Source organism: Babesia bigemina (assembly GCF_000981445.1).
Source record: "Babesia bigemina genome assembly Bbig001, chromosome : I".
In the NCBI taxonomy this organism is placed as follows: Eukaryota; Apicomplexa; class Aconoidasida; order Piroplasmida; family Babesiidae; genus Babesia; species Babesia bigemina.
This window is the reverse complement of record NC_027216.1, coordinates 1-26,452: the sequence shown is the minus strand read 5'-3', so window position 1 is coordinate 26,452 and position 26,452 is coordinate 1. Positions and strand designations below refer to the sequence as shown.

The 26,452-nt window shown below is 53.6% G+C and overlaps 10 protein-coding genes across 10 annotated transcripts; 7 read left to right on the top strand and 3 right to left on the bottom strand.

Moving 5' to 3' along the window:
- Positions 1-693: 693 nt before the first annotated feature.
- BBBOND_0100100 (heat shock protein 70, putative) lies at positions 694-2,658 on the top strand (the record flags this gene model as incomplete). Its single annotated transcript, XM_012910413.1, has 1 exon — positions 694-2,658. The coding sequence occupies one exon, from the start codon at positions 694-696 to the stop codon at positions 2,656-2,658; it is 1,965 nt and encodes a 654-aa protein (XP_012765867.1).
- A 167-nt stretch (positions 2,659-2,825) lies between these two features.
- On the bottom strand, positions 2,826-5,519 carry BBBOND_0100090 (hypothetical protein, conserved; the record flags this gene model as incomplete). The annotated part of the gene is made up of 1 exon (XM_012910412.1): positions 2,826-5,519. The coding sequence occupies one exon, from the start codon at positions 5,517-5,519 to the stop codon at positions 2,826-2,828; it is 2,694 nt and encodes an 897-aa protein (XP_012765866.1).
- A 10-nt stretch (positions 5,520-5,529) lies between these two features.
- On the bottom strand, positions 5,530-5,868 carry BBBOND_0100080 (Mitochondrial import inner membrane translocase subunit tim16; the record flags this gene model as incomplete). Its single annotated transcript, XM_012910411.1, has 1 exon — positions 5,530-5,868. One exon carries the CDS (start codon positions 5,866-5,868, stop codon positions 5,530-5,532), a length of 339 nt encoding a protein of 112 aa, XP_012765865.1.
- Positions 5,869-6,479: 611 nt separating this feature from the next.
- Positions 6,480-7,921, top strand: BBBOND_0100070 (peptide chain release factor subunit 1, putative; the record flags this gene model as incomplete). The annotated part of the gene is made up of 3 exons (XM_012910410.1): positions 6,480-6,553; positions 6,665-6,819; positions 6,855-7,921. The coding sequence occupies 3 exons, from the start codon at positions 6,480-6,482 to the stop codon at positions 7,919-7,921; spliced, it is 1,296 nt and encodes a 431-aa protein (XP_012765864.1).
- A 91-nt stretch (positions 7,922-8,012) lies between these two features.
- Positions 8,013-13,909, bottom strand: BBBOND_0100060 (hypothetical protein, conserved; the record flags this gene model as incomplete). Its single annotated transcript, XM_012910409.1, has 2 exons — positions 8,013-8,133; positions 8,169-13,909. 2 exons carry the CDS (start codon positions 13,907-13,909, stop codon positions 8,013-8,015), a joined length of 5,862 nt encoding a protein of 1,953 aa, XP_012765863.1.
- Positions 13,910-15,448: 1,539 nt separating this feature from the next.
- On the top strand, positions 15,449-18,010 carry BBBOND_0100050 (FabD/lysophospholipase like protein; the record flags this gene model as incomplete). Its single annotated transcript, XM_012910408.1, has 1 exon — positions 15,449-18,010. The coding sequence occupies one exon, from the start codon at positions 15,449-15,451 to the stop codon at positions 18,008-18,010; it is 2,562 nt and encodes an 853-aa protein (XP_012765862.1).
- A 380-nt stretch (positions 18,011-18,390) lies between these two features.
- BBBOND_0100040 (hypothetical protein) lies at positions 18,391-18,600 on the top strand (the record flags this gene model as incomplete). The annotated part of the gene is made up of 1 exon (XM_012910407.1): positions 18,391-18,600. One exon carries the CDS (start codon positions 18,391-18,393, stop codon positions 18,598-18,600), a length of 210 nt encoding a protein of 69 aa, XP_012765861.1.
- A 594-nt stretch (positions 18,601-19,194) lies between these two features.
- BBBOND_0100030 (cAMP-specific phosphodiesterase, putative) lies at positions 19,195-20,772 on the top strand (the record flags this gene model as incomplete). The annotated part of the gene is made up of 1 exon (XM_012910406.1): positions 19,195-20,772. The coding sequence occupies one exon, from the start codon at positions 19,195-19,197 to the stop codon at positions 20,770-20,772; it is 1,578 nt and encodes a 525-aa protein (XP_012765860.1).
- A 1,149-nt stretch (positions 20,773-21,921) lies between these two features.
- Positions 21,922-22,224, top strand: BBBOND_0100020 (hypothetical protein; the record flags this gene model as incomplete). Its single annotated transcript, XM_012910405.1, has 1 exon — positions 21,922-22,224. The coding sequence occupies one exon, from the start codon at positions 21,922-21,924 to the stop codon at positions 22,222-22,224; it is 303 nt and encodes a 100-aa protein (XP_012765859.1).
- A 76-nt stretch (positions 22,225-22,300) lies between these two features.
- BBBOND_0100010 (hypothetical protein, conserved) lies at positions 22,301-23,440 on the top strand (the record flags this gene model as incomplete). The annotated part of the gene is made up of 1 exon (XM_012910404.1): positions 22,301-23,440. The coding sequence occupies one exon, from the start codon at positions 22,301-22,303 to the stop codon at positions 23,438-23,440; it is 1,140 nt and encodes a 379-aa protein (XP_012765858.1).
- Between the last annotated feature and the right edge of the window lie 3,012 nt (positions 23,441-26,452).

Below are 26,452 nucleotides of genomic sequence, written 5' to 3'. Positions count from 1 at the left end.
TCCACACTATTTTACCAGACAACATACTGGCGACATATATACATATTAAGCCTGTCACCTGCGCGTTTTCGTGGACGCATGATTCCTGTGGCGTCACCAGATCACCGGCAGTTGGTATAAAGGCCAACACACCCTGCCTCGAAATCGCTTATACGCGACACATGGCCCCGTATCATATATAATACGGCCGACAAATACTATTTAACTGGTACTACCCTGCCATAGCGGCCGGATGTTTGCGGCAGGGGCGCCGCGATCAACTCATTACACGGCTTCCTGTAAATGCAACAGCCATGACCCACGCCCATAACTTCGCGTCTCACACCGCGTTAACGCAGTGTCCCCAGACGGTGGCAGCTGCGCCAGTTGTCACCTCAAGGGCCAACAAGTAAATCAACGCAGTCCCCACATCGCGCGCAAAGGAATCCTGAGGCCGGGCGGCCCAGCACGCCTGCGGCAGCCATTACACGACTCTCGACAACATACACGCTCAATTTACGACAACACAGTGAATTACAGCTGTGGAATCTACCCACTAAAGCAATACGGTAGTTTGTTTGACGCGGTGTCACGACGCGTGGCCGGCTGACTTCGTTCGTGTCATCGTGCTAAACCTTGCGCGATCTCTAGGCAACTAAGAGGGCGCGTATATGTGAACGCCGCAAATTGCGATTGTAGCACAAGCATCCGAAAATGAGCTTCCTCAGCAGGCTGTTCGCGTTTGGCTCTCCGGCCTACCGCAACGTCCTCGCGCACCGCAAACTGACCACCTCGCGCCTTCTACGCTCCAAGGTGCAGGGCGATGTCGTCGGTATCGACCTGGGTACCACAAACAGCTGTGTTGCGGTCATGGAGGGCTCGCACCCGAAGGTCATCGAGAACTCGGAGGGAATGAGGACCACGCCTTCGGTGGTGGCCTTCACTGACGACGGGCAGCGCCTTGTGGGTGTGGTGGCCAAGCGCCAGGCCGTCACCAACCCGGAGAACACCGTGTTCGCGACCAAACGTTTCATCGGACGTAGATTCGACGACGATGTCACCAAAAAGGAGCAGAAGACGCTCCCGTACAAGATCGTGCGCGCTTCGAACGGCGACGCCTGGATCGAAGCCCAGGGCAAGCAGTACTCGCCCAGCCAGATCGGAGCTTGCATCCTGTCGAAGATGAAGGAGACGGCCGAGTCTCACCTGGGCAGGAAGGTCGGCAAGGCCGTCATCACCGTCCCCGCGTACTTCAACGACTCGCAGAGGCAGGCGACCAAGGATGCTGGTAAAATTGCCGGACTGGACGTGCTCAGGATCATCAACGAGCCCACCGCCGCCGCTCTGGCCTTCGGACTTGAGAAGAACGACGGAAAGACCATCGCGGTGTACGACCTTGGTGGTGGTACCTTCGACATATCGATCCTCGAGATCCTGGGTGGCGTGTTCGAGGTGAAGGCCACCAACGGCAACACCTCACTGGGAGGCGAGGATTTCGACCAGCGCATCCTGCAGTACCTGATCGCGGAGTTCAAGAAGCAGCAGGGCATCGACCTGACGAACGACAAGTTGGCACTCCAGCGCCTCCGTGAGGCGGCGGAGTCCGCCAAGGTCGAGCTCTCCAGCAAGACGCAGACGGAAATCAACCTGCCGTTCATCACCGCGGACATGACCGGACCCAAGCACATGCAATTCAAGCTGACTCGCGCCAAGCTGGAGGAGATATGTGACGACCTCCTCAAGGGCACCATTGAGCCGTGCGAGAAGTGTCTGAAGGACGCCGGCATCGGCGCCAAGGACCTCAACGACATCATCCTCGTCGGAGGCATGACCCGCATGCCCCGCGTGAGCGACATCGTGCAGCGCATCTTCGGAAAGGAGGCCTCGAAGTCGGTCAACCCGGACGAGGCTGTGGCCATGGGTGCCGCCATTCAGGCTGGTGTGCTCAAGGGTGAAATAAAGGATCTGCTGTTGCTGGACGTGTGCCCGCTGTCGCTTGGTATCGAGACGCTCGGCGGTGTGTTCACCAGGCTCATCAACCGCAACACCACCATCCCCACCAAGAAGAGCCAGGTGTTCTCCACGGCGGCTGACAACCAGACGCAGGTGGGCATCAAGGTCTACCAGGGTGAGCGTGGCATGGCCGCGGACAACCAGCTGCTGGGCCAGTTCGAACTGGTGGGTATCCCTCCGGCGCCCCGCGGCGTGCCTCAGATTGAGGTCACCTTCGACGTTGACGCCAACGGTATCATGAACATCAGCGCCGTTGACAAGTCCACTGGACGCAAGCAGGAGATCACTATCCAGAGCAGCGGCGGGCTCAGCGACGAGCAGGTCGAACGCATGGTCAAGGACGCGGAGGCGTTCAAGCAGTCTGACGAGCAGCGCAAGCAGCTGGTAGACGCACGCAACGACGCGGAGACGCTCTGCTACTCCGTGGAGAAGCAGTTGAGCGATTTCAAGGACAAGATCTCGGAGGACGACAAGAAGGCCCTGGAGGAACAGCTCAGCGAGCTCCGCCAGCAGATGAGCAGTGAGGACCTCGACCGCCTCAAGGACTCCCACAAGCGCCTGCAGGAGCTGTCGTGGAAGGTCTCCCAGCAGATGTACCAGTCCAACCAGCAGTCGGGCGACAAAGGGAGCTCGGAGGGCGACGCCGGCTCGGAGAACAAGAGCTGAGCTGCACCTGCCATGTACGCATCGGATCACCCATGGTGCACGCACCCTAATCATATGCGATAACTACCATTACTGTAATGTTGTGAAAGCCATTTTGTCCTTTTGAGGTGATAGGCATGCTGTCTACGACAGGTGCCGTGTGTATCGGCTGGGTGGCGTGCTGGCCGTCACCGGACGGTTGTGGGCGCGGCCTGGTTCCCGTGTTCCTCGCCCCCCACCTCCACCAGCAGGTCCACGTGGTACGGCCCGCAAGCCGCTTCTGACCTCACGTGCTGAGGACACAGCACTGCGACAGTCTGCTCCACTTGCTTGTGCAGCCGGGACGTGCTTATACCGTCTGCAGTGCACGAAACATGGGCGGCCGTATTGGTATCGCCTGGATCTTGCCAGCAGGCGAAGCCGCCTCGAAACCGCCTGGAGACGGAATCGTCGTAGTACTCGACGGTATCACGTCGGCCGTGCAGGCGATAGTCCACGAGACGCGACACTCGCTCCGCTTCTTGATGCAGAGCAACTGCTGCGTTACGACGCTCCCTGGGGTGTTCTGCACGACCTGCTTCCTTAGAAGTGTCGAAATGGTCCCAGTTCAGCTTTATGGCGCTGCGGGGTGGGTTTGCCACGCCAATGCGCGCGTTTCTAAGCTTAGCGCTGGGGAGTCGCAGGCGTTGCTCCCCACCATACTCCGCTTCGCGTACAGTATGCGTGTCAGGGGTGCACATGAGCCGCGGGTCCACGTACGCACTGTCGGTTGACCGCGTCGCCTTAAGAATCCGGTGGTTGTACGACCCGTCATCCACGCCGTAGAGGGTATACTGATAATCCAGTGCGTCAAATCTCGCAGACAGCACGGGCACAAGGTAGCTGTGTGCCATTAAAAATTGTTTCACCGTCTCGAGCCCCTTGAGGGGCACACCACCATAGGGATTTATCAGCTCCCCGCAGCCGAAGTGGTGGTAGATGCACAGACTTCGGTGTACCTCCCTCAGAACCTTCAGCACGTCGGACGCACTGGAGCTATACGGTTCGTGCGCTGTAGGTGCATATGCGCCTCCTTCGACCTCCACCAGCGCATTCTTTTCATGCCCTTCCATGCTCACGTTGTGCCAATCGGGATTGGGGAGGGCGGCAACCTCTCTTGATAGGTTGCGAGCTGCGGCATCAGTACGATACAGCTTGCTGGCAGCCTTGCTTCGACCTTCTACGCGGTTATCACCGCGTTTCAGGTACTTGAAGTTCGAGGTCACGGAGGGGTCGTACAAGAACCTGCAGTGGCTGTCTGCAGTGATAGCGTCCATGTTGCCTGCAGCCACCGGTGGCGCTTTAGGCGAACACACGATCATCTTCTGATCTTCGCTACCTGGTGCTTCCATTTCCGCTGCCATGGCTTTCGTAATGAAGGAGGACCGTGACAGCATGGCAAGCGCTTCTGAGCACATCCTGGGGATGCAGGCAGCTATCTCCTGGATCGCTTCTCCGGAAGACGTGACCTCTGCAGCCACAGAATAGCACACGATAGCCTTGGCAAGCGCTCTCGCGCCAAGGTGCCCGACGTTTGCTGTAACCACACTGGTCAAATTGGCCCTCCCTGCTCCGTAACGCCAAACGGCCCCACTTGATGGGGCGAGTGTGGGCGAGTAAATCGCTGGATCCACACAGCTGAGGACGTGAAACAGCTCCTCAAGCTCACTCAATGACGCTCTTGTCAGCAACCAAGGGACACGATCCTGGATTATATGGGCTGCCCACGATCGTGCCGCTCCTTCAAGGTGAGGGCACGTTGCCACTATTGCGTTTAACAGATTCAACAGATCCGTCAAGCTGCATTTCCGTATGTCGCGGACAATCCCCTCCTTTTCGAAGCCACTTCGTTGCTGGCAAACGTACCGGGATACGAACACCTCCGTTACGGTATCGACGTGCTCAGACTCCAGTTGCAACAATGCCCCGATTACGTGACACAAGTTGCTGCTAGATACTGTGTCCATGCCCATTGTGCTCATTCCGTCCTTCTCGCGCGATTCTAGAAGCGCCGACACCACCACATCCACGAAGTAGAAATGTGTCACCTTCAGCTGCACCAAGCAATCCAAGACTTCCAATTTGCGGCCCCACGTCAATTCGGCCACACTAAGAGCGTCTAGAAGTGCGTACACCGCGCCCGTGAGGCCCCTGTGGTCACCCCCTGAAGCGCTAGCAACGTAGCGCAACGCACCGATCAGTGAATCGCACGAAAGGAAGCTGCTACCTTCCCTTATCTCCCTGAGAAGGTGTTTCGTGAAATCGGTGCTTACAATCGACATACGACACATAACCGGTGCGAATCTCGCCAGCATCTCGCCCTTGCAAGTTGATCCCACGTGCTCACAAATGTAGAGGGCGCACTTTCGCGCGTTCCCCTTGACTGCAGTCACGATTTCTGTGGTGGCGGCGTCACCAAGGCGCCTCGTAACCGGGTAACACGCACGATTTATGCGGTCGCAAGCCTCCATCACCCCCAGAAGGATTCGCGCATCACAACGATTCAGAGCATCTCTTGAGTTTGTGAGGATGTCCAGCAGCCGGTGGAGGTGCACGCTGACGGTCACAAACCCGCTCTTAGACAAGTGGGACAGCGCAACTGCTGCGTATTTAACCGTTTCGTCGTCGTGCCGTACGGCAGACGATCCTGGCGGGCATTCGCCTGCTTGCTGGAAACCGGCCGGGTCCCACGTGACCCTCAGCAGCGGCAAGAGGGGGTTCCCTCCCCCGATTTTCTCGGCAACAACACGTCGCACTATCCCATTGGCCATGTGCGGTTTCCTCGGCGCAACTACATGCAGTAGCCTCCATACTGCGGACTTGCTGCACAGCGTCCCAGCCATCCCCCGCCAGTCACGGTTTACCGAGGTGCTCCTTCAGCACATGCTGCGCAGCATCGATGCGTTCGACCAGGTACGGCGACCCTTGGAACGTGCTTGACGCCATGTTTATGTTGCGCAGCCTCTGGTGTGCCTTCTCTATCTCGGCCAGGGGAAGGTGAGCGGTGGACGGCAGGCCGAGAATCTTGGCCGCCTCGTCCGGTGACATCTGCCGCCGCAGAATGGACGTACCCGCCACAGCTCCGTTGGCCACTGACTCGCGGTAAGCTCGCAGGGTTGCCTTCACGACGCTGCCACCCGCGATCCAGAGCACTTGGGTGAGTACGCGTGCTAGAGGGCGTATGGGAATCATTGTATCAGCGCGCAGGCCATCCCATACTCATCTGATCTTACACTGCCGGGCGCCTTCCGCCACATCACGTGCGAATAAGGCGCTGCAGACCCCTATAGAAGCCAGAAGCGATACCTGAGGCCCGAACTCGAGCGACCGTAGCACATGCTGCGACCAATCCCAGTGAGGGCTGTCTTGCTGCGGAATATGGCACTTTTAGCCTGGATTCCACAATTATGACACTCCAACAGCACCCTCTGATGTCGTCAGATAATAATCTTTGAGAATTGCGATATTACGCCACGCCGCGTCGTCACTGCTCTGACGTGGTGTGCCGATGTTCCACAATCGCGCAATCGGCACCGTTTTACGCACGAATCTACTGCCACAACTCCTTCCACACGTGTTTTGATTGCTTTGGGTACAATAGTTGCTCGCGATCCGCCGTATTTACCGCGGGATGCCGTACGGATGTGTGGTTAGACGCGCGCGGCCTCTGCAAAGGCGCCCCCTTGAAAATAAACTCGACCGCCGTGTGGCGCAGTCTCTCATAATAAAAGACACGGGCGAACCTACCTCTCGCCACTGAAAAGCTTCGGCGAACTGACATCGCAGGGTTGACGAGGCAAAAAATGGCGGAGTCCGACAAAAATATCGAGCAGTGGAAAATCAAGCAGCTCATACGCTCGTTGGAGGCGGCCAAAGGGTTAGTCTGCGCGCATACGGCACGCCCGGCGGGTAACGGCGAGGCGACTCGTCTGCACCGGTGTAGAATCCCGCACTTCCATTCGTTTACGCTCAACTCATGATTGCGCAGAAATGGAACGAGCATGATCAGCCTCATCATCAGGCCCAAGGATGAAATTCCTAGGATCACGAAGATGTTGGCAGACGAGTACGGTACCGCGTCTAACATCAAGTCGCGTGTCAACCGTCTCTCTGTGCTCGGCGCCATCACCTCCACGCAGCAGAGTAAGTTGGGGTCGCGCGGCAGTCACCGTTGGCAGAGCTCAAGCTGTACAATCGCACGCCACCCAACGGCCTTGTGCTATACTGCGGGACCGTCATCACGGACGACGGCAAGGAAAAAAGGGTCTCCCTGGACTTCGAGCCGTTCAAGCCCATCAACACCTCGCTATACCTCTGTGACAACAAGTTCCACGTCGAGGCGCTGAAGGAGCTGTTGGAGTCGGACGACAAGTTCGGCTTCATCATCATGGACGGTAACGGGGCGCTCTACGGCACGCTGCAGGGCTCATCCAAGGAGATCCTGCACACGTTCACCGTCGACCTGCCGAAGAAGCACGGCAGGGGTGGTCAGTCCGCGCTGCGTTTCGCGCGGCTGCGTATGGAGCGTAGGCATAACTACGTGCGCAAGGTCGCAGAAAATGCCGTGCTCATGTTCATCACCAACGACAAGGTCAACGTCACGGGGCTCATCCTGGCCGGTAGCGCCGACTTCAAAAACGACCTTATGGGCTCCGACATGTTCGACCCGCGCCTGTCGGCGAAGGTGATCAAGATCGTAGACGTGTCGTACGGAGGCGAGAACGGCTTCCAGCAGGCCATCGAGCTTTCCGCCGAGTGCCTCAGCAACGTGAAGTTCATACAGGAGAAGAAACTTATCATGCGCTTCTTCGAGGAGATCTCGCAGGACACTGGCAAGTACGTATTCGGCGCCAAGGAGACCGTCAACGCACTGGAGAACGGCACCGTCGAGACGCTCATCGTGTACGAGGCGCTCGAGGTCATGCGCGTCGTCCTCAAGCACCCCCAGACGGGCGAGGAAACCGTGCTGTTCCTCACGAACGACCAGGAGCGCAGAGACGAGCACTTCAAGGACACCAAGAACAACGTGGACCTGGAGACCGTAGAGCGCAAGCCCCTCACGGAGTGGATCGTGGAGAACTACTCCAACTACGGCGCGGCGTTGCACTTTGTCAGCAACAAGTCGCAGGAGGGTGCGCAGTTCCACATGGGGTTCGGAGGAATCGGAGGCTTCCTTAGGTACAAGATGGACATGGCGGAGTACTACGACGACCAGATCGAAGACGACGACGACAACTTTATGTGAGCACCGCTGCTGCCGGCGAGTGAACGGCACGTGGCGCGCCAGGCAAACGTTCTGAATTAGAAACATTCCATAACATTGACGTCGCACTATGTTACACCGATAGCAGGCCGCCGTACAACGCGTGCAGCAGCTGGTACGACGGCAGCGAGCTGTTCTCCGAAATCTTGCGGCAGAGGCTTGACAGATATGACTCGGTCTGGAAGGGCAAAGTCCTGCAGAACGTCAGTATTGTCGAACCAAAACTTACCTCAGAGCGTCCAAATGCAGCAAGGCCTCGTCCCCAGGCCACACGGCCTGAGTCTGAGACATCTGCGATGTGAAGAACGGGGTGGAGCACCGGTTAACACCCAGCGGCGGCACCACGCTGGCATCCATCGCGGTTTGCACGTTCTTGAAGAAATCGAACACTGCCGACTCGGGCATGAAGGTCAGCAGCACGCTGCCGTCGGCGCAAAAACCAAGCTGAACAGTATTGGAGTGCTTGCACGGGCAACTTACTGCTGCAGACGGCACAGTACAGTGCCGGAAATCCGGCTCGCGACGAACGAAGTGGGTCACGCGAGTTGGTAGGCGTAGAGCTGCTGTGACCACCAGGGTCTCGCGGCCGTTGCGCTCGCTCTGGCTTTTAAACAGCAACAGGTTGGCGTAATAATCGCTCGCCATCAGTCCCAGCGCGTCCATGTTAACAAGCGGCGCACAAGCCACCACAGTCAGGTCAACCTTTTGCACGGTGGCGGCAATCTTGCACAACGTTCGGGAGTCGTTCACCGCGTCGTGACGGTACATGAAGAAGTGGAGGCCGCGGTTCAGATCGCCAACAACGATGCACTTGTCGAACACGCAGGCCGTAGAGACGCACAGCGGCACCTCGGCAAAGGCGCCACGCAGGAACTGCTTGCCGGACACCTCGTGGACGAACAGCCGCGAACCAACGGAGTGCACAAACAAGCCGTAGTTGGGCATGAAGTGGGACAGCGTCCATCGGCTACTGTCCTCGTTGCCGTAAATCATGGCATTGTCGAATTTTTCGATGTTCTCGAGGTCTTCTAGGAAGTTGAAGTTCGGGCGGAAAATCAGGTCGAAGTCCGTATTCAGCGACGACAGGAACGACACTGCACCCGGGAAAATGCGCTTGCAGTACTGAGTGAGAGTGGCGCAATTGCCCGACCTCCTTATGGCTTTTATACCTTCGGAGGCGGCACCATCATCCTTACAAGGCTGGCGTTGGTAAAGCGGCTGCAGGTCGATCACAATCACGTCACCCTTGGACTCAACATTCTCGCCCAGGTTAGTGCACGTGCCAACCAACAGGTACTCCCGATTGCCGATTATGCCGAAGGACACAGACAGAATGGATTCCATGGGCTCTGCACGGTACTCCGCATACCAGTGCTGCAAATCGCCCATGTGGAGCACCACAACCATGTCGCGCCACACGGGCTGAGAAAGAGTCATGTCTTCGGGCAGCAGGTCCATTGTTTGAAGAAGGGTGCAGATCTGCTTGTTCGGCTCGATGATCTCGATGGGCTTCGTGCCTGGTGGCAACGTCTCCGACTCCAGTTGACGCAACTGCAGGTTAATGCGATCGTTTAGCACCCCTGTAAGCTCTTCCTTCGCATCCACTGCCGTGCGCACCACTATCGCCACCAACTTCCCGCAATAGACCGGGTGAATATCGCCGACGGGTGGTAGTGTCGCGATGGTGGCGTTACGATTGGCCCTGATCATGCCATTGGAAAGGTAGTAATTCCTATGAGATACAGCCGTCAAAGTGCCGCGCAGGCTACCCAGAGGTAACATGTGCGAAAGCAGGTCGCCGCTGAACACGATGCCTCCGGCGTTTTCCCGCAGACGGCGGCAGAAAAGGTTGGCGCGTACACTACGCGAGTCTTCGAATTCGAGCCTGCACAGCAGTGGGTTCCACGTCGTCGCCGATGGGCGCTTCGACGTCAGGTGCTCGGCCTCATCGGAGCCTGCCACTAGCTCCTGCAACCCAACGTGGCCGTTTATGCTGGTTTCCTGATGCAGCATGCCGGGGACACACAACACGAGGGTGCCAGGATGGGTGAGGAACACCACACAGCGAGAATATTCGTCCTCTCCAGTAACAATGCTGTACAGAGACGTTACGCGCGATTCGGCTTCACCAATAACAGTATCCATGTCAAGCGCATTCTCGACCTCGTACTCGTGAATTCGTAACCGATTACATATCGACGTAAGACGCAAACACGGTGGCCGGAAGCTTTTCCAACGCTTAGTCAGCGTTTCAACTGCGCTACTTAACTCACTGCTCGATGTTAGTTGCGATTTCGATAGCGGTTTGGCGGAGGAGCTTAACTCGGTACTCTCGGCGCACACGGAATAGTAGAACACGTCATCCGCCGAGATTTGAGGGTACGAAACAGTGACGTAATTCAAGTCCGATTTGTCGAGGTCGTCGATTTTGCGGCGTCCCAGAAGCGGATCGCTGATGCAGAAGCCGCCCACATTGTGCTCACGATTTAATTGCATGAAGAGTCGCTGGTTGGGGGAAGACGCGCTATTCATGTCAACGTAAGCACTTGGAATGGGGTTTACAAAACGGTGGGGGAACAGCTCGAATACGTAGTCAGTGCCTGACACCAAATACGATCTGTACACGAGCAGAGGGCGCCCCGTCATGAGCACCAACAGGGTGGGGCCCAAATCTGTGGGCGCTATGTCCACCATGCGTATAGATATCACATATTCCAGCGTTCCCTCATACTGCCGCGACTTGTTCCAGCGCTCAATAGCGGAGTTAAGGCTGTCAGCGAAGGGCAGATGGGTGATGTCATCAAAAATATCGGTAGCGCATGGCTGATCCGGCTCCGATGCAGATACTTCAGTGGACTCTAATGGCTCTTGGCGTACTTTCCTTGATTTAGACCTGGTAGCTGTGACCTTGGCTCTTGTTTTTGGCCTGGTCGCAGGGGAGGTGTCCTCGTCAAGTGTGTCGGCGGCCAAAGTTGCCCGCGTGCGTTTACCTACACGGCGCCGTCCTGCCTTGGTGACTGTGGGTGTCGATTCTTCGATTTCCTCTACAGTGACTGCAGTTATTTCCAACTCTTCGGAACTGTCGGAGAACAGGCGCGGGAACACTTGAGTAATACCCCTAAAAGCGAAGATGCGCTCAAAAGTGTCCATGCGATAACAGAATAACGTTCCCATCGTGGTGAACACCAACAAACAGAGCTCGCCGAAGGTGCTGTTCACGCGTCTCGGCCGATACAGGCTTATATGCTGCACGACACCCCCGGAGATCCTCCTTGTGACGCTCAAAGTTGGCACTCCGGACTCTTCCGACACGCTCAACAGCGCAGCATTACCGCTTCTGAATAGGCATGCCACGACATTGTCCGCCACCTCAGCCGCCCATACATTTGATTCGGGCTCTTCAAACTTGGTCAAGGCCTTCGAACATACTTGGGTGTAACCGCAAAGATCGATGAAAACCGCCTTTGTAGGGGTTATCTGCACAGCGAACCTGTTACCAAGGACCGTGCCGTAGCACAGTGTGCGTTCATCCGTCGATATCGGCAGTTGCGCAGGTTCAGATGCAGATTTGTGGTGCATCACTTGGCGGCGATCCAGCGAGCCGTTGGACCGGATGGCGAATCTATCTGCGTTTAGATCTACCGTACACGTGCCGCTTTGCCAGGTGAGCAGTAGCCGGGTGTCACGGGAATGTTCGGACTGCGCAGCGTCATCCTGTGGACATTGTGGTCTGGTATATTCCAGCGGGATTAGCGTTGATCCGCTCTGAACCGGGACGGATATGACGCTGTGCAGAGGGTATTTCTCCATGAGCACCACTAGCTTGCTGTCGTCGCACAGTCCCACAAGCGACTGCTGCTTGGGCCACACGTAGTCAACCGTCCCAATCTCTGTGATCTGCCGGCAGTTTGCTGCGTAGGGTCGGCGCTGTGGCTTAAACTTCGGAATCACACGCTCATTAATCGGTATTTCCTCAACGCTCTTGCCCGCTTTGGGGAGCCGAAGGCATCCAATCTGCCATAATTCCGGTAGGGTGACGTTCTTGGGGTCGCGCACTGCACCGCAATTCGCCACGGAATCTTGCAACTCGAGCGATGCTTCCCCTATGGCTGAATCGAATGCCTCGCGCATGCGTGTTTTGGTGAACACAACTCTCGTGGGAATTTCGACGATGTCCACCTCGAAGGGGTAACAGCTTCTCTCGAAGCTTTCGTTCTCCAGTTCGAACTCCAAAAATGTAGCGGGGTAATTCAAACTGTAGCGGGCAAGATCTACACCGCTGCCACTTGCCAGGAGTTCCATGCTTTCCCCGAGCCTAGCTAAAGCAGTCGCTGAGACCTCAGTGTCAATTTCTCCCAATTTGGTCCAGAATATATCACACAAGGCGCCTTCGTAGCCACAGACAGGACGACCGATGTACGCCTTACCGCATCGACGAGGAACCAACACGAAGGAACTCCCAGCGAAGCCAAGATGGTATTCGCTCATGTCTACATTCAGATACATGGCGTCTAGGAATCGTGAGAATTGCCTATCCCTGCACTCGGCCTCAAAACCCGTGTTGAGCAGTCCCGCCGGCGACACAAACTGCCAGCAGAAGGTGGGTGACATGGCGGTCACCCACATCAAAAAGTCCAGAGAACGGAACATAAAACCGGACGTGCCGTAAACGCTAGCGGGCACGCCCTTAATCTCGAACGTATGCATAGGTAGGCCGTCTAACCGCTGAACCACGCTGCAAAAACCAGATTTGCAAGTCACCGATATACCCACGTAGCTCATTCCGCCGATGGCGTAATCGTCACCTTCTATCACGTGTGCACCCACGATCTCCGGCTTGGTCGCTATTAGCAATCCCAGAATGCAGCGACCGTGGTGAGATACCAAGTCCAAACCGCGCACAAAGTACCGATCGTCGCAAAAACCGAGCTTAGTATCCACATCAAAGCCGACCAAGTTCTCCGCCCGTATCCACGGCACTAGACTGACGCTGTGCTGGTCGGCATCACCCGGCCTCAACATGGAGTCCTGATGCTCGGCGAACGGCTGGTAGCAGTGTGACGTCGCAGATACGCTCCACGCGAACTCAAAAACAATGGGCATTAGCTGCACAATTCGTTCGTTGAAGCACATGGCGATCAAGAAACGACGGCCATAAACGGCGAAGCTCTGCTTCGACACAGTGCGCCGGGACATAAGACGCCAACCGTCTGCCTCGCATACGGAAACGTGCGACTCGGTCACTGATACTGTCCGTAGCTTCTTGCGAATGGGTAGCGATGTGTAATACACCTCGTCTTTCAGGTCCACGCGACGGTCGAGAGCATGCATGGACAGGGTGACAAAGGTGTTCTGCACCACGTTGAAGGCGCAAGTCAGCAAACGCCCGTGTTGAAAAGTCAGCAGTAACGCGCTAGTGGCGTGGAATTCGTCGCGTGTATGTGCTTTAATGTGCCCATCATTTCTGGGAGCGGCTTGGGATGAAGACTCCGACTCAGGGTCGGCTGCGTCCGACTCACACTTGGCACAATCCGGTGACGCCGACGCGTCTTCTAGGCTGGTTGATGGCAAGGCACTGTCTAACTCAGCATCACTTGGAGGTTGCGCTTCAACGGGCGGCGACACGCGACGGTAGCTGTGAAGGACGCAATCATGCAGAACACGAGTAGCGACAGGGGCGTCCAGCAATGTCGTCTCCGCGACAAAACGCAATGATTCCGACACAAAGTGGCGACCGAACTTCTTAATCGCGTCTTCTTTGCAGCTCAACATACGGCTTGGCGGTTCGTAACGATCCTGCGGCAGGAAGGCGTCATCGGCCGCGGCGAGCAGCGTGTAGAGCACGAGGCGGCGGCCCTGCACAATGACCACGTCATCGGTACCCGGATAACGAAAGCTGCCATATAGCACTGCGTCCGCCGACGTGGCCTCGGCCAGCGTGGCGTATGCGAGACGAGCCGCAGAACTCATCCTTCAGAGATGCGACACTCACCTGACCTACCGATAGCTATCTAGTATGAATAAAGACTAGATACTGCTTTGATCGGCTTATGAATTATACATCGGCGCGCATTCCGCTCAGCATTATCAGCCTAATATATGTGCGACAACATCCTGTTGAACGGCTGAAGACAATCTTGGTAGAAGGTGTTCCTACGTAGGCATCACGGCCAATCCTCAGCCACACACTACATGTATTAATTGAGATGACGAATTTTGTGTGGAATCACTACACATTACCACTATTTTCGCCGTCGCTAAGCCACATACACCCGCGCGACGGCAGCAAACAACTCATTCAGAAGGTCACAATCGATAGATGTGAACGTGGTAGCCGCTGCATCATGCACTTGTGTATAACGTTACCAAAGTGAGGATGATTATATGTGGAAGACAGTGAAGTGGAATGCTATATACACCGGCGCAAGTCGTCAGCCCGAATATATGCGGAAAATACGGCCGCAAATCGATGTCGAAATACGTGTAAACAATATTTATCTGTATTATAGGCCGCTTAAGCTGCGCTAGAAGGCGCGGATTCCGTTTGCCCAAGGTTGAAAAAGTGAATGACTGCAAACTCGGTAATGTATAGAGCGGCACCGCATAGAACACTACCACCAGTATTACCGCGTTCTGCGACAAAATTAACACGAGAAGCAGCCAATTCGGTGTTCGTTTGATGCACAGAAGGCGCAGGCAAGTGCTGTGCTGAGCGCTGGGATTGGGTCCATAATTGTGACGATGGAAACCATTCACTGTCGCCGACCGCACACGTAACTCATAGTGGCAAACTCAGCGCTGCAACTTGTCGCCACTGTACAAAGGTGCTCCTGCGTCAAAGCACTATTCCCGACACAAGACACGGCGACAGTCAGAGCGACGGCGGAACCTACACAACACCAAACTCAGACGTTTACACATGTACATGTAGACAATAGTATAAACATTCGCGTAAAAGTGACCGCATACGAGCGTATCACTGAGTTATCACGTCCCGCTGCGAGACGAACCGAGCGACACGGACGTATTTACGGCGCCAAGGGGCGTATGTCGATAACAGCCGCCTTATCCATTTCCTATAAATTTATAGAGCACTAAGAATAACCCAAAATTTCATTCCCGTGGCGGAATCTCCCTTATGCAAAGCACCACAACCAAGCAGTTAGCCTTCCAACTGACAGGGAAGGATAACGTAGCCAAAGGTATTACCTATACGAGTAAATTGACGCTGAAATAAACCTAACGACCGGGTTCGCAAAAGCGAACTTGTGCCTCATACAGGAGGCCGTAGTCGCATCTGTACCATAGCCTGCTTGCATTCGTGCCTTTCCGACAAGTCGTATCGAGCACAGTGCATTCCAGTTTTTTAATTATGAATTTTTAAATATAAAATAAAACAAACGTAGTATTTACTGACCCAAAGCGGCAGTTGTGGTCTTAAGACCTGCATATGCAAATTTTTAAAGAAACATGATTTTAATTCCGTAGAATTACCATTGTAGCTTCAAAATGAGTTTCTCATCGTCTAATGCGATGGGATTCCATTCCGATTTCTGGGATCACCATTCGCAGCTTACGAAACCCGTTGCCTCGAGCCTTGCAAGTTTGAAAGGGATAGGATTTTTCAATGACAATGTATGCAAGCCAGATCTACCAAACAATGGGAAGGTAGACGAATTTAAAGGACCGCGTATATATATGGGAGCTTTGAACATAAGAAATGACATCTGTGAGTATATTAAGTATTTCAACGTCGCACAACTCAAGCAATATATGGCCGACAAAGGTGTGGATACCGATCATATAACCTGCGCAGACGTCGTCAACGACTACAAGCTAATAGAAAACCTGGCGCATGTGCAGCAGCTGGTTGCCTTGACTCAGAAGTATGAGGATCCCGATCCCACCGCTTTCGTTGCCAAGGTACCACGGAAAAACGAAAAAGATATAGAAGAAGCGGGAACGAAGGCAGCTTCCTATCTCACGTACAGTTCAGACTTTAAAATAAAATACGTGCCCCCGCCGCTAGCGAAAAAATGCCCGTCAACTGCATACCCAAGCTTCACCCTCATGTTCGCCGCGGCCGTTGACGCTGTGCATAAGTTCGCACTTTCCGACGCAGAAGAGAGTAAAGAAGCAGTTTCGTACGTGAAGCGTGCATGCCTGCATCTACAGTTGTTTACAGGTGGCGCGATTTCAGGTGCGCAACTTATATATGACCTCCTGCAGGACTATGCTACTATGGGATACGTTTTGATAGATGACAAGTCAGACGGAAAGCCACCCGCGACAATTAGAGAGGCGATTGAAATGGCGAAGTTTGTCATAAGGGGCGAAATGCAACAGCGCACCATCTACAAGCCGGATCTTGCCATATCGCTTTCCCCGGGAGGGTTCCTCCTGCCCATGTTCGTTGGATTCGTGGACTACCTCATGGAGCTAAACATTATGAACATGACTGTCCCCATCTCGGGTAGTTCCGCGGGATCCATTACATCGGTTGTCACATCAGTATACAATCGAAACCGATATGAGATCATGGAGTTGTTTGAAGAGCCTGCCGAGGCGTTCATGTCAAACACCCCCAGGGGCACTCTTGACGAAGTGTTCACGCCTATGGTATCAGCGTTTGTGCCGAAAGAGCTGTACAAGACGTTGAATGAAAGGATCGGCCGGGTACAAGTCAATTATGGCGTTCGCAAAGATGGTGAATTCGAGCCGAGGTGTGTTACTTCTTATGAGAGCAACGAGGCGCTCATAAACGCCGTTAGGGCCAGCTCTAACGTGCCGAGCTTTTTCAAGATGGGAGCAGTCGTGATAAATGGTGAAGAAGCGTACGATGGTCTGTTTGCTGCCAACAACTTCTTTGTAGGGGCCACCAAGTCGCCGGGAAGACGAACAGTGAGGTTCAGTCCCATGCCATTAGGTATCGGAAGATTCATAGGAACAAGCCTGATGAACGGCGTTGCAAATTCTTTCCTACAAAAGAAGGACATGTTCTACATCCACTTCATCCGACTCAAAAGTCTTATCAGGCAACTGCTTACACGCAGGATGGAGTACCTAAGGTTAGACAAAACTGAGCAGTGGCGCGCTGAGATCGAGCAAAGCATTAAGGTCTACAATGCCATCGCTACGTCTAAGCGCAGCCGAGGAATACCCACTGGTGAAGTTGAAAAATGGATGAAAATGCTGAGCACGAAGCCCGGAGAAACTCAAAGTGAAGGCGCGCAGCAGGATTGCGCTTTGACAAAGCTATTCAGGCTAGTAGTGGCATCGGAACGGGCGTTGAAAATAGGCACTGGCTCAAAGAGGCACGCAGGAGGGTACAAGGAGAAATTGGGGAGTGGCAACATACTTAGGACCTTCACCGATCCCACAAAATCGGATTACAACGGCGTTGAGTTCCTATCTACTCCGCATACGCTCATTGAGTGGCTGTCGTATGAGTTGGTGTACGTTAGCGACGAAGAGCTCTCGAAGAACCCTGCTGAGGAAGAAATCAACACGCTGAAAGACATACTACACCACCTAACGCCGCCCGCGTCATTCACGTACCACTTCACCGATTTCCCCTTCATCATCCTGTCGGGATTGTCCACCCTCGAGAACATGGTGCCTAGCTTCTACCCTGCCGAGACGCATACAGGACGTCACCTGTTCGACACGGGTCGGGCCATGGGTCTTCGCTGGCTGCTGGCTGAGTACATTGCATTTGAGAACTGGCTGTACCTCAGGATCAGGCAGCTAACTGAAGAACCGGAACTGGCCACATTGGAATGGCAAAAGGTTACCCCTAGGGCCACCCAGGAGGCGCATGCCCACAACGTAGAACCTCTGCACATTCGGCAGTACGACCGCCTGAATAGCACCGTCAATTTGATGCGCAAGGAAAGGGTTTATGAGCTATTGCAACTCTTTGAAGAGCAAGCCCCGGTCACGGACGCAAAAAGGCTGTTGTTCCGGTTGCAGAATCGCCTCATGAGACGCGCTCTGGCGTACGGGATTGTGAACCCGCACTTCTTACACATCCTTGGCCACCGGCATTTCTGGATAAACGAGGATTTCTGAATGTTTAATTTGGGCTCGATCACTGCTGTGCGCGGCGGTTGCGACCAGTTACACCTCTGACTCTGTGGAGACAGACAAATATAGCTCGGCACACCCATATCCGACTGAAAATCTATGATTTTTTTAAGTATGTAACTGGCATCGCCGTTTTCGCGTAACACACTGCCCGTAGGAGCCCGGTTAGTCGCGCATAGGCAGCAACCCACACGTAATTACGACACAGTGACGCAACATGATCACTAAATGCTCTTATACGCGAGTGCGGCAGCACACCTTTCACACTAATCAGTAGTCCCCTAAACGTTCCGCAGTACGCCGCCGTGTGAATTTCACTAGCGGCCTGGCGCATTGTGATGGTGCCACGGTTATTCCGCGACGAAATGATATTCAACAGTGCAAGGCCTATTAAACACCACGAAAATACAGGTGTGTTGCACAGCACGGCAGCTGCGGCGGTAATCTGTGATACCGTGTGGGCCATGCCTCACCACGACGGCCCCGACGCTGGCGACAAAAGCGAACACATTACATATCTACCATTTATTAGAGGCCAAATCATGCGAATATTTACTACGCAGTACACCTCATAGACGGAAATCACAACTGCGCATCACGGGCTGCCTCCACCGCAAGACAACGGCGCGCTCGCTTACGTCCCGAGAAACCTACCTGCTGCGGGGCTCACTTGACACCCTAGGGTGGATACAATACTATATTTGTTGCGGCATTTCAAATCAAAGACTTTCGGGGCGTTACTGTGCAGCGCTTAGGAGCTCAGAGACGCGGGGCCATCGGCACGTTTTTCGCACGTTCGCTATCGGGGATACGCGGCTAGTTTGTGTGCCGGGTCAAAGCAGGGCATTTAAAACCCTATTACGGCGTGAGGGCCGCTCTAATTTAACGTCTGGGTCCACCAAAGGCGCGGCAACGGCACGCGCCCAGGGCTCTACCGGCAGGAGGGACACTACATTGTGAAAATGGATAAAAACGCGCGCGCAAGAAAACACTAAGGGTTCACCAGTCGGATGGTCTTGTGAAAACGCGGGAACCACGTCGCGAGCGCTTCAGGCTGCGCATATTTTAAAAAGGCAACGGCGTCTTTTGCTACCTGCTATATCTGCAGGCATCCTGCGCACACTCTTCGTAAGGGTGGGCAACCAAAAGTATAAACGGTATATCGGAGAATGGAAGGTCTCAAGGGCGTCTTGCATACCAATTCCTTCGACCGACAGTCGTCGCTCGGCGGGTCGCTGCAACATTCGGAGCGTAGTGACACTCACACGGATTCGAGGATGCTGCGCAAACAGGGATCCTTGTCGAACACGCTGGTGCAGCGGTACGACCTCAGCTCGCTGACCAAGGATCAGCTGCTCGTGCTCATGTGCTTCTCAAACGCCATCATGTCACAAAGCCTCCCCGTCAAGTGCATACTCATGACTCTCAAGGCACTGAAGACGAACCTAGGCGCAGAACTCGTGGAGATGTGCTACCCGGACAAGGAATCTGGCGAATGGGTAGGGCACAGCGTCGGCAAGGACGGGGTGCTGCACAAAAAAAGCATACGCACGCCGGAGAGCGGAGCTTACTATCACGCCTTCACAAGCGGAACTCACGTCTGCATTGACAGCTGCGCTGACAACCCCATATACGACAGGCAATTCGATCAACACACCGATATCGAACTGCGAAATCTGCTCGTGTGCCCGCTGGTAGACTCAAAAAAGTTAGTATGGGGAGTGGCGGGAATCGCAAACTGTCCCAAACTTGGGTTGGGCAGTACCAACTACCACATGCAATACAGCATATCTACACCAGTTTCCGAGCTCGTTAGCGACGGGAGGCAGAACTCGGAGTCCAATGCTGCAGCCTCATCGCTCTCCGCCAATTCCATCAGCACACAAAACTCCCTCTCGGTGTCAAACAGCACGTCGCACGATGATATGCGCGCCTTATCCGACGTTTCTTCAATGTCTAAGGAAGAGCAAGGGGACCATGTGGGTGTAGACGGTCTCCAGAGCGCCAACGTGGTCGATGGTGTCGATGCGCTCTGGGATGACAGCACGATCACGTTCGCTCTGCAAGTGTGTGACATCGGAGGGCAGTGCATATCCAACGCTATCGGTTGGAGGCAACTGGACGCCACTAGAGATAAGGCTAACGGGCTTCTCACTCTCATGCACTCGCTGTTTGCTGACCGGTTGGGCATACAATCCTGCGTCGTGGCGCTGACGACACATGCCAGGAAACTCATACAGGCGGAGCGCTGCACGGTCTACATTGTAGACAGGTCGCACGATCAGCTTTGGTCGATTTCATCCGACGATGGGTCGCAGGTTATCGTGCCACTTAGCCGGGGCTGCGCAAGCGAGTGCGTCACGAGCGGAGATGTTATAGTCATTGAAAACGCCTTTGAGGACGAACGCTTCAAACCTGAATTCGACTCTCGCGATGGAGTTGAAATAAGGAACGTTGCGTGGGTGCCCATCAAGAGTGGCGACTGTAACCGCGTGTTAGCAGTGATAGAGGTCATAAACAAACAAGCCGATGAGCTTCTGCATTTCGGGGAAGACGACCTCAGGCTTCTAGAAATTTTTTCAGCAATTGTTGGACCGCAGCTTGAGAAGTCCGACTTCGCCGTCTCGGTTTCGAAACCTGCGGAAACCGAGGCTGGTCTTGCATTCAAGACACACCCGCAGTCTATGGTATGCGCCTCGCGCCAGCACATACCAGAGCCCTGCATTCCCGAAACCGAGGAAGAGTAACATCATTCTTAATGAAAATATTTTGTGCCGTGTTGGCGTGGGTAGCATTACATAGTCTATCTTCTTTTGCAGTTGTGGGAATTCGCTCTATAAGAATAGCGATTTCAGTGTATACGTGATGCGCTCGATGCAAATATAATACAATTGTTAGCATTTTTGTATTGCTGGTCTGTGCTGCTTTCTCTGAGAGCACTCACGAGGACATCCTCTACGTGTTATAAGGGGAACTAGCACTGCAAATGATAAATATATTACGTGTGATGTAGTGTTGGTGAATTATATGAATTAATATGCACCTTTTGTTGCTGGTTACGCCCGTGCTGATACGTATCTTGCCATGGCAGCATTAGCGTAGGGCAAAATGTGGTAACTTCCGGTGCTGAATTTGCCGCTTATTGAGCTGTTACATAAGACGTTTGTGAGTTATGTGGTCACTAGTAAGCGCAGTTATGAGGTGAAATGTAGTAATGTAGTACGAGGCGTTAACTATACCTTTCGCGTTTTAAATGTGTATGGTAGGATATATTCGTTTGCACAATTCGTCACAAACTGAAATATCGGCAATGCCCCTAACACGTAACAACAGATGCCACGTACAATATTACAGTCAACTTGACTAAACCTACCAATGTGGATAACGCACTAAGTTGTCTGCGTGCCCATGTCAGACTTTCGGTGGGGAGCAATGGAGGTATGACGTCATTTGTTAAATTTATTTCCGCGGCGCACTAGCTTAGATGATTTACATAGATCGAGGGATCCTTGCTGTCATAATCGGTTGCTGATTTTAGAGGCGTCACGGGGCTCATCCACAGCCTGCGGTGTCATGGCATAGAAGAGAAAAGACGATGCCTCAAAAATACTGTCTAGCATTAGCTATCTGATTAATACATCTGGAAAACGATGACATACAGAATTTAGCGAAATGACATATTCCACAGATGATGAATGAGTTTGACCTCTTAAGCGTTGGGATGCGAGGCATACTATCGGGGTGCGTAGGTCCGTGCTAGCAGCATTACGAGATTGGTGACGCGCCTCCTAAAAGTGATACGCGATGAGTTATGGACGCCTGTATTTAGTAGAAGTGTGGAGTCACTACGTGGACGGCTAAATCCACCAACCAGCTGGTAAGTGAGTAACGTGGAGATGGCAGTGAGGGGTGTTGCACCTCTCCAATTCAGCAAGTCTGTTTCGTATAAAGTGACACATTGCATATCTAGATGCAGGAGTTCAATCCATATGATACTCATTCCCGTAGTAAAGTGTAAAAAGGTAGCCATCTCTAGGGTGGTCCAGGGACTACCCTCGTGTGAGAGACTCATGGCAGCATTTGGGCTCAGTTATTCTGAACACGATGATTACCTCCTCGTCTTCTCGGCGGCGTCACAGTTCGAGGCTAGCGGCATGGCGCCGAAGTCCTTGATGGACTGTCCCGAAAACCTTCGATAGGCGATCGACTCGCTCGTCCAGGTGCGGGTACAGGGTGTCCAGTTACGAGAGTGGGCAGGACGGCGAGTTGAACCACATGTTTACTGGTGCAGGAATTTACGAGCTACTCACCACCCCAATTCCTGATGTGGCTATCGAGATGCTGCTTGACGGTGATCCGATGAAAAACGGAATTAACTTGGTCACCATCATATCGCTGCTCTACGACGCCCTATGCAACTACTTCCAAGCCTGCCACATCTATGTTCCTCCTAAGCCACGATACCCCTGCACGGTCAGGGACATGCTGTCGTGGCTCTCCGGGCTGCAGTATACACGTGTTGCTGACAAGCTGCCAGGCCACTGCAAGGCGTTGCTCAACCGCCGGTGCCACGACAGCTACACCCCCAACAGGGACGATCCCATCATGGCCAAGTGCATTGGTGAGCTACCATATACCATCGCAACAACGTGTTCACACTCCACCGCCTTGCTCACCGCCATCCAGGGCAACGGCCACGGCTTCGACCTCGCCGCATACCCGTATTCGGTGGACTTCTCCAACAACCGTGCCAGGCTCCACTACCCAGCTGACCCTGACGCATTATTCGATATGTTACGTGAGATAGTGTGCCGCCTTTGTAAAGTGCTCTACTTCCTGTACTCCCAGTGCTGCCGCAGCACCGCCCGGGTCAAGGGGTGGAGGGAGTGCGCGTACGGTAGACAGGTGCAGTCACACCACTGGCAGTGTAAACAAATCGGCACTTACTCTAGTACCATCAGTAATACTACTGCTGCAACTACTACAACTACCACTTCCTCCACCTCCAATCCCGGCTGCCCTCCCACCTCGCCGCTCCAGTCGTTCCTCTGTGACTGCTGCCACGGACTTCTGCCGCATGCCCTCACTACTGCTGACATGACCATCGAGTGTGCCAACTGCGCCGCTAACCAACTCGGCCAGCAGTGCCTTACCCCAATGGGCTTCTGGAACCTTGGCTTTGCTGCCTCCATAAGTGGCACCGGCTGGGACCTGGTCAAGCGCCTCGGAGATATGTGCCGTAACGCCGACTCATGCCTGTTTGTACTGTGCCGGACTCTGTTCTATCTGCGTCCCACTGCACCCTCATCGCTCGCCGACGTGTTTGCATTGTATGCTCAGGTGCTACGGAAGTGGGACAGTCATGACTGGCAGGAGCACCGTGGCGGAACGTGCTCCGATGCCTCACTGTTCTGAGGTACCTGCTCAGCGTTCTGTATTTCACCGCTACCGCCGTCGTCTTGCGATTCTGAAGGTACAAGATAGTTGAACCGTTGCACGCTGACCAGGCTGCGGTAGTCGATGTCCTCCAGGGTAATGTAGTCCCGCTGAGGCTCAGCCGTCTGCGAGGGCTCGGTGGCTGACATCTGAATTTGTCTGCCGCGTTCCGTCTGCCAGTCGTGAAATTTGGCGTCATCGAGTGCCACGTCGTATGCACATCCCAGCTCCCGAATCCGCTCCTCGCGCGCCGTCTGTCTCGGGTCGTAGGGGTCCGCGTAGTTTTTGGCCATGACGTCCGCAAGCTCGTCCTTGATCCTGCCGACTTTGGCCCACAGGGTTCCGCGTGTAGGTGAGTTCGCTGGAGTCGGTACAACCGCTCCTTCGTCTGCCGTATAATACTGCTGCAGGTCTCCGACGTCCGGTGGCATCTCCATGGTCGTCCATACTGGCTGCGGCGCTGTTACAAACAGCTCTGGCATCACCAACGCATTCTTATGGGCGGTTGGTGTCTGCAGCTCCACGGGCTGCTGCTTTTCCAGCGCATCTTGCTGCACATCGTCGAGGGACGCCTCACGGTCTTCCTCCGTGTAGCTGTGCCACGGACTCCATGCGTAGTCGTCGTCCTCCGCCACGGGCGAAGGGTTGGCGGTCTGTGATTTCCAATGACACTGCGTAGCGTCTGTTTTGGGTCGTTTCCTCTGAGGCTGCTTCTCTGACTTCGGTGAGTCGCCTGGCGGCGTGTCTGTAATGGAACAGTACTCGTGCAGGGTTGCCTGGCGCATCATCTTGACGCGTGCCATTTTCCTGCAAATATAGAGTAAACCAGCAAGCCTACGGAATCACAGTATGTTTGAAATTGCAGCGCATCACTCCCCGACGCCTCTAACGGAGCTAGGGAGTGCGCTGCGACGTCGACAAGCGATGTGTATCGCGGAAGCAGCTCTAAGAGCTCTACCCGAAAATAATCGGGAATATTCTACTACTGCTCCCCATTCCGGCGCTCCAAAAACGCAGCCGCGTGCAGCTGCATGCATGTACTGCATATGTAGATCGGCATATTAAATGAGCGACCAAGGCCGCGAGCCTCGCGTATTTCCACACGCATCTGGAGATCACGTCACATAGCTCACGCTGTAGCTCACAAAATGACAATTAGGTAGCGACATCACAAGACAGCATAGCGCTGGACAACATCGCGGAATCTGTGCACCCGGTGCACCTGTAATCTTATCGCACCTTAGTGCAGACACCTGCATGTGACTGCATGCACGCATTCTCATGGCAGCTCGTTGTTGCATGCTCCGCGTTCAGAATGTTTGGCCAGCATTCTCCCAGACGGTTGGCTGTGCGGTTACAAAATTCAAGACGCTGTAGTCGTTATAATATATATCGATTTTGGCATCTTGGATGGCCAGCTGAGCGTCTGGTGAACTGTGTCTAAAAACATCAATCTTTCCTTTTCAATTTTCTAGACACAAGGCTACCCTTTGACTTTCTAGACGACCGGAATCCACTCTGCCGTGCTCTATTTATATAGTTGGTTAGTTTATTAATATTGCTTATTGTGTTAAGTGCCGTTTGCTTGCGTAGGTGTTTTCATAATAGTTTAAGCGTTAAACGTTAACCATATTTATGTCTAATGCTACGTGCGCATTTGTATACGTGTGTAGGCTTTGCTCTCATTCTCTTCAGGCCGACGGAGCTCGGAAACCGACCACTCGACTGTCCTGATCTCAGCACCGCTGATTTCAGGCCGGTGTCGCACGTCCGGTTTTGCACCCGCATTGCGTCACCCCTATTGCAAGATTAAGTCGAGCTATTCATGATTATCAATTAATTAAGTTACGTGAGTTATCCAAGTTAGGTGAGCTGGTGTGTAAGTGGTGAGACACTCCAGAAAAAACTGAGTTAAGTAGCGATAAAACAATGTGAGCCATAATGACATAATGGTGAGAAAGATAAGCATTCATGTATTTTGTTAGTCATTTTAACGCTTTTCGGCTTGGTTCCGTTAGTTCTGTTTGGTTTTTGGCGCTTGGTTTCCGTCCGGCCATCGACAGTTGCTCTGCATGGGGCATTGGTGGGCCTATTGGGTAGCGCTTTGGTGAGGTGTTTGGTTCGTGGTTTGGTTGATTGGTTGGTAGTGTATTTGTTCATTGTGTTGGTAAAGGTGTTGCTTAGTCTGCTGTGCAGTGATTTGTTGAGTGCTTTGCTTTTGCGTTTGTCACGTCGGTGGCTGCGGTCAGTGGCGAGGCGTGGTAATTAAGCGCCGAAATAGAGACACTGAGTAGCGTCACAGTAGCGTTGATTAGGCACACGGGTAGCGCAGTCATAGCGTTGGTAGTGGCGGGAATAGTTGCCTGCTCGCGGTGGCAGTCCATCCGTCCCACTCAGGCAGCGGTGAGTCATGAGGGTGGAAAAGGGCTTGGTGATTAAGGTGGTGGAGTTGTAGGTGAATTGTACGCCGAGTTAGGTGGTACATAGAGATTGTAAGTGCATAGTGGAATTAGAATAACAAGGCAAATTAGAATCAAGGCTTATCTAAGGCCAGAAACAGGAAGATGAGTAGCTGAATAAGATAAGATGAGTAGCTGAATAAGATAAGATGAGTAGCTGAATAAGATAAGATGAGTAGCAATAACAAGGCAAATTAGAATCAAGGCTTATCTAAGGCCAGAAACAGGAAGATGAGTAGCTGAATAAGATAAGATGAGTAGCTGAATAAGATGAGTAGCTGAATAAGATGAGTAGCAATAACAAGGCAAATTAGAATCAAGGCTTATCTAAGGCCAGAAACAGGAAGATGAGTAGCTGAATAAGATAAGATGAGTAGCTGAATAAGATAAGATGAGTAGCTGAATAAGATAAGATGAGTAGCTGAATAAGATAAGATGAGTAGCTGAATAAGATAAGATGAGTAGCTGAATAAGATAAGATGAGTAGCTGAATAAGATAAGATGAGTAGCTGAATAAGATAAGATGAGTAGC